This window comes from Rattus norvegicus, chromosome 6, assembly GCF_021556685.1.
Source record: "Rattus norvegicus strain SHRSP/BbbUtx chromosome 6, alternate assembly SHRSP_T2T, whole genome shotgun sequence".
NCBI classification, from domain to species: Eukaryota; Metazoa; Chordata; class Mammalia; order Rodentia; family Muridae; genus Rattus; species Rattus norvegicus.
In genome coordinates this window covers 19,768,839-19,780,949 of record NC_141539.1, presented here as the reverse complement: position 1 = coordinate 19,780,949, position 12,111 = coordinate 19,768,839, and the positions used below count along the sequence as shown (strand labels likewise).

The 12,111-nt window shown below is 41.0% G+C and overlaps 1 protein-coding gene across 28 annotated transcripts in view; it reads right to left on the bottom strand.

The window, feature by feature from the left end:
- Positions 1-12,111, bottom strand: part of Slc8a1 (solute carrier family 8 member A1) — a 342,006-nt gene that overhangs the window by 11,010 nt on the left and 318,885 nt on the right. For all 28 annotated transcript variants that reach the window (XM_087552456.1, XM_087552459.1, XM_087552447.1 and 25 more), the window contains 1 exon segment: positions 11,608-11,883. In XM_087552456.1, coding sequence (XP_087408582.1) covers positions 11,608-11,883 — 276 coding nt within the window.

Here is a 12,111-nt window from a genome sequence, read left to right as displayed (position 1 = left end):
TTTGATAGCAAGGAGCCAAGCTATGGGAAAAGATCTGGTCCTGATTTTATTTTTCATCCACTGTCTAACAGGATAATTCATCTCAAAGGCCTCTGAAAGCTCATTTGTAAGTAGGGTAAGATGTAAGTGTTCATTTGTACAGCTGCTAAAATGCTCTTATGAAGGAATGTCCAGGACCTAGTCTGGCACCCGGAAGGGGGTAGTTCCAAAAGTAAAGATATCGATTGCTGTGTTTCAACAATAGCAGAGATTATGGTGATGTCACTTAGATCTTTTATCACAGTTTATTTCCAGGAGGTGATCTGGGGTTAGTAGACTCTGAAGGAAGATGGGAGGATGCCATTGTGTCTGCTATGTCCACAAAACTTGGTGGTAATAGAGATGACAGTGACCATTTATTGAGACTTACTAGGGTAGGAATAATACATGGATTCTAACTTAGCATAATTGCACACTATTGTTACTTTCGTTTTGTAGATGAGACAAAGTGTAAAGAATAAGGAGCGTGCTCTCAACATGATATTACCAATGGGAGGCAAACCTTGAGATTTGGTACAAAAGCATAGAGACCTAGCTGGAGCCGGATTTCTTCATCACCAGTCCTTGGGATGACTGTGAAGACTAGCCTAGTGACACATCTTAAATTTGAAAGTAGACAAGGAGTTAAAGGAAAATACCAAGAAATCTTTGTCTCATTTGCAGCCAACTATGCCAACACAGTGTTAAAATGGCTGCATGTTTGAATAAAATGAATGAGGTAATTTTCTATAGAAGTCCCAGCTTAGCTTCCTAAGTAAAATAGGATATTGTAGAGGGCTGGAGTGAGGCTAAAAGGCAGCTACTTTCATGGGTGGCCCTCCATTCTTCTAGAACAGTGTTTCTTAAACTGCAGGTCATGACCTTTTGAGGGCTGAATGATCCTTTCACAAGGGTCACCCCAAACCATTCGAAAACATATATTGACTTTATTATATTCACAACAGTATAAAAATTATAGTTATGAAGTAGGAATGAAATAATTTTATGTTGGGGTCACTACAACATGAGAAACAGTATTGAAGGGTCACAACGTTAGGGAGGCCGAGAACCACTGCTCTGCAACATTAACAGAATTGTAACTGACTTTAAAGTTATTGTTCAGTTCTAGGTCTCTGGATTTTCTTGGATGACATTTATGCTGCCTCTCTCTACCATACCCAGAAGCAGACATGGGTAAACCTGTTTTTAAAATGGCATCGGGGTTCCGATAATTCTGTATTAGAAGTATGGCTCTATTACTTTCATTATAAAACTCTGTGAGAGAACAAATTCAGTCTGAACTAATTCAGCGGCATTTTTGAAAAGGGAAGAGCAAAACAAATTTGGAGCAGGAACACAGGAACATTAGTGTCGTCCCTCAGGCTAGCTGGTTTGTGATTTAGAATCTCACTTCCTGCTTCTAAGACAATCCAGGCCCAGCTTATTTCTCCTGTCTCTTATTCCCTCTCTGTTTCTCTCAGTCTCTCTGTCTTTGTCTCTCTGTCTTTCTCCTCTCTCCCCCCTCTCGTCATCTGTTTCTCTCTTTCTTTCTCCCTCCATCATCGTATCAGAACCTTATTCTTTCCCTTCTATGCTTTGTGATTCTCAAACACTCATCTTCTCCTTGAATCTGCTCAAGCTATCTCTGTTTCAAGTCGCACTCTAGAGTGGTAAAAGGATGTGCCTTGGAGCGAGGCATCTTGAATAGAGGTAGAGGGACCTGCCAAGGGTCAGTATAAGAAACTGTACTTGAAGACATCTGCCTCCACCCATCTCCAAACCCTTCTTCTCACCCATAGGCTGTGATGGAACTTCCTGGTCAGCTCGGGGGCTGTAACGACTGACCCTGTGGATAAAGTCAGCACACTGAAGACACTCACCATGTCCCTTTGTCCTGTGGATAGTTACTCCACACAGAGGGACTCTTCTGAATGGGTTGCTTTGTTGATTGTAACAATGCCTAGCTCTTGCTTTGCTGTGATTTGGCGTGGGTCCCCCAATTAGCTCATTACTGTGTAAGTGACATGCATAACCATCTGACGTAAGGGCACACATTGGTCCAGTATTTCAGCCTCTGATTTAGAAATGGAACTAAAATTAGAAATAATTTAGCAGGTGGATAAGTTTGTGTAAAGTCCTAGTTTATGCAGCTTTTATGTTAGAAAAAAGTTGGGAAAAACCTACTTGTCAAATATCTTTGATAAAATAAATTGTAACTAATAATATTTTAGAACTGTTAAAATCCTGAGTGTCCACAACACAATACTATTATGTAACAAAGCAGGACATGTAATATATATGTATACATGTAATATTAACACATGTAATATGTAATATATAATATATGTAATATGTATATGTGTAATATGTGTAATATATGTAACATATGCTATGCATATGTGTAAATGTGTAATATGTATAATATATGCAATATATGTAATGTGTAATGTGTGAGATATATGTGTAATATATGTAATATGTGTATAATAGATGATGTAATATATGTAAAAGATTAGTTCATTTAAAAATGTGGGTCAAATATGCGTGTGTATATTTTTGTGCAACTTCCTTAAAAATTACAGAAATTTAAAAATTGAAAGATACAGAAATGTTAATTGGTGGTAAGACTACATATTCTACAGCTTATTAATAGTTCCTGTCTCATTTATAAAGGACATGCATTGTTATTTGTGTTATTAAAAGATTCATAAAAAATATATACATTTAAAATAGTCTTGTAAGTGATAAGTTTATCTGGGCAGGAAATGAAGGCTTTCTGGTCCTTTTGGCTGTGCCAATTGCTAGGGTTAAGCCAGGCAGGTGGGGATTTCAGAATACAATACACAGAATGGATGTGCTTAAAGGTTATGGAGGATGATGAGGGAGCATCATAGGAGACCAAGTGGGGGAGCATCCTGGCCATCGGGGCCTAGCTAGCCTTGAGCCCAAGTTCAGGAATGTGTCCAGGATAGGAGCAATTACAGGAAAGAGTAGATTATTTTCTTTCTTCTTTTTCTCCAAACTTTCTTTTCTTGAGACAGTGTGTCTTACAGTGTAACACTGGCTGGTTTGAAGCTAGCTACGTGGCCAGGCTACCCTGTGTCCACAGCGATCTCCTAGCCTCTTCCCCCCCCCCCAGATTAAAGGTGTGGTGTGGACCACCATGCTCAGCTAAGGAACATAATCTTAAAGGAAACTTCAGTAAGAGAGCTGAAGGTGCCTCTGTGTCTCCTCTTCCTCTGACTACTGACTTCATGTCTTCAGTTTGTAATTTGTGCTGCAGATACATTATCTTTTATTTACCAGTGGTCTGTTTTATTGATTGCACTGCTTGAAATTGCTCTGCATGTTCACTTAACCTGACAAAGACTTTTTACAGACTTGGTAAGAGACGTGTGGCTTTGAGATACTTGAAGAAGAAACGATGCCCGCATTGTTCAGCCTTTATACTTTATACTTGGAAATCTTTCTAGATGTATAATCATTACTACAAATACCATATAAAATACCTAGGGTACACCTGTCTCTTTCCCAGTCATCCAAAACATCCAAAGCCTGCTGGTCAACATCTCCTAATTTTAGCATGCATGCCGATTTCAGAGCTCTTGCATAGCTGTTATGTGGTTTGCTTGCCTTTTCCAACAATTATGAGGTTTGGTGGACAGTTACCCTTAGCTCTATATTGCCCTACCCCCAGGGAGGAAATAGCATTTCAATTCTTGCTAGATCATGGCCCATGTTTGGCACTAACAACCTTCTGTATTGTCTAATGTCCAGAGCTTCTGTGGGTATTAAAGTGATTAAGTTACATGAAATTACTTTCTCTTCGATGAAACCATGGCAGTTTAGCTAACATGGAAAGCTTTTTTTCTCTGTGTGCATTAATATAAAATGTTATGCCTCCAGGAAACCATCATTGATAAGCGAGGCCTTAGTAGGACCATGATTTGGATGTTCTCAAAGCCAGAACTAACCTAGAATATTTGGGATGGAGGGAAACAGAGAGTTTAGGGACAGCAGATGTGGCAGAAGTGAAAGGAGAGCAGTAGCTTGCTGGGAGAAGAACAAGAAGTGACCAAAGGCTCCAAGTGGAATGGGAAGCCTAGAAAGTCAGCGCAGTTCCATAGTCTTAAAGACTACTCTATGCAGTGTAGTCTGCAGGAGAACGCTAAAGGCTAAGTCCAAGTTGCCAATGATTAGTGGTCTAAGGAGTTAACTTGCCCTATTTAAATGTTGCTCTGCCACAAATAAGGACTATTCTATGACATCACAGCTTATTTTCCTTTATTTTCAACAACTTCCATCTCCGTGACTAAGTGCCATGCCCAGGAATGGAGTGCAGGCTCCACAGAATTCTCTACATCCCTCTGCTGCTCCCTTGTGAAACTGTGCCTAGTGCTGAGTGGGTCCTTGTGAGCTATTTCTAGAATGAATGAAGGGAAAGTACTCAGAGTGGCCTATTCCCTACTCATATGCTACTTCCTACCTTTGGATATCTTTGAGATATTCTTTGCAGCTATCTTTTTTAATGCCTTTGTGACTAGGGGAGAAGAAAGGCAACTTGAGTTTTTCATGTAAGAGAGCCACATTATTTCACAGAGTTGTTTAGGTTTTCTAGCTATTTATGGACCTTGTCAGATAATCTTACAGATGTTTTTGCTAATTCTTGGCACTAAAAAAAAAATCTCATCATAGCCTCAAGACAACAATACTTGATTTTAGAAAACTTACTGATATCAACTTCTTTTGCATCGTTTTTTTTCCTCTATTGCCTAAATGCAGGATTTTGGAAGCACAGAGTGTGGGGCAGGTAGCACCTCCATGGTCCGCTAGAGCAGGGCCATGGCAACTGTTGCCATAGCAACTGTCCACTCCCACCCAACAGCCTTACCCTCAGATCCCCACTTGACAAAGAAGCTACCTCTGGGGCTCTCTTTGTCAGTTTTGGCCATCTGAAGCCTCAACACACACATTCCTCAGAAGGACATTTTCATGACCATTTTGTACATCTGTGGGTTTTTTGTTATTTTGTAAATACAGCTCAGGAATGACAGGCTATAATTAGTCCTCTGCTGAGCCTGGTTACAGATCCTACTGGGGATCATCTTTGTTTGGATCTGCAGAGAGTCTTGCTGTTTGTCTCTACCCATGATATTTTACTATGATAACCTAATAATAGCTTGCGATTTATGAGAGCCCATGCCCTAGAGCCCCCTGTGCTCCAGCGGGATAAAATAAATCAAGCACAATGCGGTTCTCTGATCACAAATAATAGAGCCCAAATCAGCCATCTTTTTCTTGTGCATGACGTATAGGATTTATATTTGCTGAGCTAAATGAAGGTTATCAAATATGGTCACTCACTGATTTAGCATTTTTGGTGATCATGTGCTGGGAAAGGTGCCTACATCATGGAAGGCATTTTATGGATTTAATTTTTAGAATGAAGCAGAGTATAAACAAGTAATATATAGCTTATGTTTCATTTCTGAGAAGAGGCAGAATGTAAGGTCTGTGTGCTGGGAGCAAAGATAGTTTTCAGCTGGTAGTGCACATAAATGCCAAGCGCCATGACTTCATATTTATACTATGCTCTATCTCAAACGGATTCCAACATTTTTTATACCCACATGTAAGATTTACCATTCAAATTAAGTGACAATTATATGGCTTCTTTTCTAAAAATACCAATGAGCCTGAAGTCATTCTCTTGTTCACACCGTGTCCATGGCATGGTAATGAAGTGACACCTTCTTATAGCCTAATATTTCTTCTTATGAGTTTGACAGCAGCGTGGAATTCTTTGTACAGGGTGATAGAACCTGACGAATAGGTCCAGGTTTCTGTATTCTCTCCCTAGCAGTTTTGATAGGTTTGTATTGATCAATGACACTTTGGAGAATGAGAAGCTGAATTAATGACCCTGGGCTCCTTAACACTTGCCCAAATCAACAAAACAGAAGTGGCCAAAGACATCTATTAAAGACTTATATAATGTTAGACATTGGTAAACATCCTATAATTCCTCAGTATTGATTCTGAGTGTCATTTTTCCTTCCAGGAAACAAAAGTGTATGAGTTAATAGTATTTCCGGGGAGAAGGTACTTTGAGGTATTTGGATTGCTTTAAAGATATCGAAATTTACAGATGCCTAAACCCAACTAAGACGAAAATACCCCACACGGTTGCAAGATGTCTGTTGAGAAGACACTTAGACATCTGTAAGTGTGTACAGTAAAGTTCATGCTTCTGTATTATAAGGGTAAGTACGATTACAATAAAATGTTAGAATCCACGTTTTTATATTAAAATGTCTTCAATGGTAACTCAGAACTGACAGAACTACAGAGTCAGAAAGTTTGTAAGGGATTTCTTGAGGCTGGAGGAAGAAATCAAGACTTGATGATCTTGATTAAATGGTGAGGGATCTCTTTGGGAGTATTCAATGCTCTAACGCAGGAGGTTTTAGGGCAATAATAGCATAATAATAGCAGAGTGCAGTGTGGGGTATTCTTCAAATGTGTGAATTTTGTGGTTTGGAGGTAATGCCTGAGTAATATGTTAAAAATGTAGGATTAGCTTGCATTTATAAGACTAGAAGAGTAGCCTTTGAGTTTTTTTTTTATTATCCTATTTCTAAATATAAGGAGAAAGGGAGGAAAATCAACCAAACACCACTACACATCCTTGTTAGACGATCGACCACACACTTTTTGATCTTTATGGGGCTAAAGGGACTGAGATCCTTATTTTACATGATACTTGCTTCTTGTGAAATGTGCCTAAGACAGAAAGGACGTGAGGACTTACATTCTTTCCCAACATACAAGCACACCATTAGCATTTCAAGTGTAAGAAGACACACACACACACACACACACGGACATGTGCTTGCACACACATATACATACATACACACCATCCTGTGTCTACTAGTGTCCTTGCATTGACCGGCAGAGAGTATGTAAGAAGTCTCAGCTAAGACAGAATGGAATATTTTTAGTCTCTCTCTCTTATCCTGTGATTCTAATGAGGGTGAGTGAAATTGGCTTGTGTGCCATCGGGGCACTAATCCAAGGCCTCTGTAAGGCTTCAGGCTGGCGCGACACATGCTGAGTATCTCTGCTCCCTGCACTGCCTCCTGAGAGATGACATCATTGCTAACATCCCGGTCATGATGCAGCCTTGTCTTCAATACCATGAGTTCATGCAGGATTGAGGAAAGTAAGATAAGGGCTGTAACTGCTGGCAGAAAACCTTCAAGTCATGTAATGTAGGCCCTTTGATCAGAAGGAATAAAAGCTGCAGGAGGTTTTGAAATGGATCTTCCAGGTTCTTGCAAGTGTTCTGGGCTCTTTGCACCACCTCTTTTGTGAAGTGCTTTGCTGTAGACCAAACAGCGGCTGTGGTGTTGGTTACAGAAGAATCCTTATGAAATCTGGTATCCACCTCTTTTTTACTTCATTATCCTTGTCATGTTTTGCTCCTGTACACTTTTTTCAACTTCATTTAACATCACCTTAATGTAGGCAACTGTGCTGGTGAGTACTGACCATTTAACCCCCAAATGGCTCCCAGCTGCAGTAGATGCTGTTAAGGTGGGGTCTGTAGGAAAGTCACTGAAATGACTAATGTTGGCCAGGGCACTGTCCCCTGGTGGCCTTGCCTCCAGCCTGACTGTGGGGCTAACCGTCCTGGTTTAGTAGCTGTGACCTTTCTTGGTAGTGAAGAAACCGGCTGTCTAACGTTAGAGTATCAGAAGTATCTGGAGACAAAACATTGCTGCCCTGAGGCAGCCTCTTGCAGGACGTGATGCCAGAGGGACTGGGGAATCCTGGCTCCTGGTAGACGGTTTGGGATTGAAAATGTTTACCACTTAACTAGATATGCATACACACCGTAGAGTGGCTCCCTCGAGTGTCTGCCTTGAAGTGCTGAAGCTCAAGAAGATGTAGTACAATTGTGGGAAACAAAGCCATGAAGGATGCCTACCCATAAACCCCCAGCATAATTTATCAAAGGAGATAGGCCAATAATTTATGTCGCTACCCATGCTTTCATAGGTATACTTGGGCTTAATACCCAGAGGACTAAACTTTTTAACTAGCAGATTGAAACAGAAGAAAAAGGAGATATAACATTTTTTTTAAAAATATCTACTCTGTGCATTACCCGCTGCCAGGTACTTTAAAGATAAGTGCTTCTCACAACAGTGCTATGAGATATGTTTTCAATCCCTGCTCCCACCTCCTGTGTTTTTCTTCATGCCTAGGAGTATGTTTGCAAGGATGTGGACTCACAGATATACAAATACATGCATGTAGAGGCCTAAGGTTCTCGTCCAATTCTTCCTCAGTGGCTCTCTGTCTTAGTCACTTAGTCAGGGTCTCTCACTGAGCGATGAGCTCGCTGACGAGGCTTGCCTACTCAGACAGCTTGCTGCACGGTTCTCCTGCTTCTTCATTGTGAATGCTGGAATTATAGGCAGGCAGCCACATCTACCCGGCATTTATGTAGCTCCAGGGACTCCTAATCCCAATCCTTATCCTCCTGCTTTCAGGACGAGCAGTTTAATTGCTCAACCACCTTCCTATTGCAGAGAGATTTTTATGTTGCGTGAGTCAGGTCAAGAAACCGTATTGCAGGTGTTAGACAACGCACCCCCACAGCATGTCATGCACAGTCGTATGCAGAAGGGGGTGGATTGGTTTACACCCTGTTGCAGCTGACTTGAATGCTTATGTTTTTTTTTTTTATATTGTCTCAATGCATGTACTCTTATATCCTGACTACTGAGAGAAGGGGGTACAGTCTTTCAGAAACTGAAGTCGTCCGTGAAACATTAACCCGTCTGCCTGTGAGCTCTGTACCAACAGCACCAGGCCTTTGTGGATGGGATACAACAAGAAGTGCTTGCAGCTGAGAAGTGCTTGCATGGGTCGGGTGCTGTCCTATCCCCTTCTGATGCTACCTCCGTGCCTACGAAGGGGCAGAGTGAGCATGTTTCTTGACAAATCCTTGGATTGAAGTTCACTCTCGTTCTCCTGGAGATTGGCTTCCAAAGCTAACAATGATTCTTCCTTTGTCTCTTGGGAGAGCATCCTGAATGCACTTCCTCCAGACTCCACCCACCCACACCTAGACAGCCATGTACTACAGGCAGCTTGACTTAACCTTGCGATGACCAAATCTCCTGTTCACATGCATCAGACACATGAGTCTGTGATGATCAGAAATGTCTTAGCATTTCATTTATTGATAGCTATTTCAGAGCTGAATATTCCGAGTAGACTAAACTTTAAAATTTTTTACTTAAAAATAATGATAAAGACAAGTCTTTACTAATTTCAGAAGTTGTTTGAAACGCAACGCCTCGTATCTGACTTTTTTCTAAAGTGAATAAGAACCTGATCAAGAGTTTGCATATAGCCACAGTGCGACATGTCTTAAAAGTGAAAAATGTCAAAACAGAGGCAAAGAGATATGAATAATCTCAAGAAAATTGTAAGGCATATGGGGAAGTGTTCATACAGTACTTTAAATGTATGTTTAAAATGGCAGAGCAGGGCTAGGACCTGTATTATAAATTACCCAAATCCAATTCATCTGAACTTAAACTGAGTGTGGACAAGTGATTTATTCTCTTAACTTGGTGAGTCGTGAGAGAAAGCCTTGGTGTTCACTCTCTTGTGAGCTGTGGAGTTGTCTTAGAGACAGCTACCACTGTCTGCATTCCTGGTCGTGGCAGGTCATACATTTTCAGGGGTGACATTGAGACTTGCCTCTCCTGGAGGGATCAGTGTGACTTCTGCTACATGCCAGCTGTCTTAAGGTCCACTGAGAAAGGGAGCAGCGAGATACGGAAAACTGTAAAATCCTTCCTACTTAAACACAACATAGGCTGTGTTAGCCTCAGGAGCCACTAGAGGCTGGGAAATGAAAAACCAAAACATACGCCACTAATAATGAATAATCTTGTTATAAAAGTAATACAAAAGTAGTTTGAATTTTAGCTCAGGGAAAAATTAAACAAAAGGAACCACCTCACCTTTAGGAGCAGGGCCTAAGGGGCAAAATACAGGAACTGAGGTTGAAAGGAAGAAACGCCGTATCACTTAAAAATGTAAATAATACGTAATGTGAACACAGTGCACACACCTAGCACACTAGAGTTTTATGGTCACCTATAAAGGTTCCTCTCTTGCTCACAACTTTCCCTCACCCACCATCATTTTCTCCAATCCTTTTGACACTGTTTTGAGTTGATCTTAGTGTAAAATCTGAGGTAATTAATACCTGTATCTTATACTAATGTGCAGAACATATTATTAAATCCTCTAACCAATTCTGTTCAAACTGTCATAAGTATTATTGTCCATTTTGTATCAGGCAGACGAACAGGCATAGAGAGTCAAGACGCCTCTTAGACCTTCATTGTGAATGAAGACCTTCTAGAAGTACAGATACCTGAGCTATACTCCTGGATGTACATCAATGCCACAGAAAAGAGAAAATGGTGGATAGTTAAGAGAACCAGCTTTATCTCAAATTCTTTTGTGGTATTTTAAATTCAAAAACGATATAAGCTTCCCCAAGCTAAGAGCTTTATTTGTGAATTTTCTATATATAAATTGGAAAAAAAAAACTTCAGAACCCTCTAGAACTGTGTTTCCTTTCATGTCTTAAAAACCTCCAGAGGGAAATAATTCCTACATGGCGTATTTCAAAGGATAAAGGGATAATCAGCACTGAAGGGAACAGAAAAATCTCACAGTGCCAGGGGCTAAAAGACAGTCTGGAATATTCACACTTTAATTTTTTTTTTCTGACTTGTGGTGAGCATCTGGCAAAGGGAAGCTCAAGGAGCAATGGGCAGGCCTCAAGTATAGACTAGTTGAGACAGTGGAGAAAGACCAAGGCCAGATTTTTGGGAGTGGCAGAAAATGCTCACAACCGCTAAATATCTAAGAGGTGCCCTTGCCACTACAGAATGGTTTCTTTCTGAATCCAATGTAAACAAGATTCTTGATATAAGACATTATTATCTTACTACTAAACCCATAGAGCAGAACATTGCTTAAGCCCCATCAGAGAAGTAGATGCTAATTAGCAAAGGGATTCACAACTGGGCAAGGTGCAGTGGGTGAGAGACCTTAGAGCACTCTGTACTGAATGGGTATCTTCATCAAAACGTTCCTTTCGAGGCTCAAGGATCTATGAAGAAGGGGAGGTGGGAAGATTACAAGAGCCAGAGGTGGTGGCTGATTCCAAGGAAACAGAGTCTTCCAGACAGAACAATCCCGATACACATGTGAACGCAGACTGTGACAGCGCACATAGGCCTATCCCAGGTTCTAACCAAGTCCCAGCACCGAATGGGGGAGGATAGCACAAATTCCCACTCCTAACTAAGAAACTATTTGCAACTGATAATTAATATGTATGCCCCAGGCCAACATAAAATAAAATTAATGGTATTTGTGTGTGTGTGTGTGTGTGTGTGTGTGTGTGTGTGTGTGTGTGTGTACGGGCATGCACGTATATGTGCTTTGTTGTTTTGGGAGTGTTATATATGAATCAACTTTTACCTGGCACTGAGGTTCCAAGAGCGACAAACACAACTGCAGTCACGGAATCTTTCAGACCAATGGTGCAGCCAAAGTGGGAAGCCAGATCTCCAATGAAGGCTGTCAGTAGGCCGATCATGAGGATGGAGACAATGAAGCAGGCCCAGCCATTCCAATATTCTGTAGGTGGGACGAAGGCAAACAGAACCTTCCAGAACACTGTGAGAAAGTGCATCACGTAATCAAAACAGGAGGGCAGCTTCTCCTCCCCACATTCATCATCATCGTCATCTTCCCCTGGGGAAAAAAAAAGCATGTTTCATTAAGACTCACGAATTAGGCTCTTCTACCACACTAGGCCAGGGTCTAGCCATAGTCATATCCATCTGAGAAACAGGAGGCTCTAAGAGGTCAATGAAGCATGAGGCTCTCGAAACATCAATCAGCATAAGCCAGTTACCCGTCATGGTACTCAGAAGCTACACTGCTATAGCTCAGTGGTCAGTGACAAAAGTTGACCTGCAA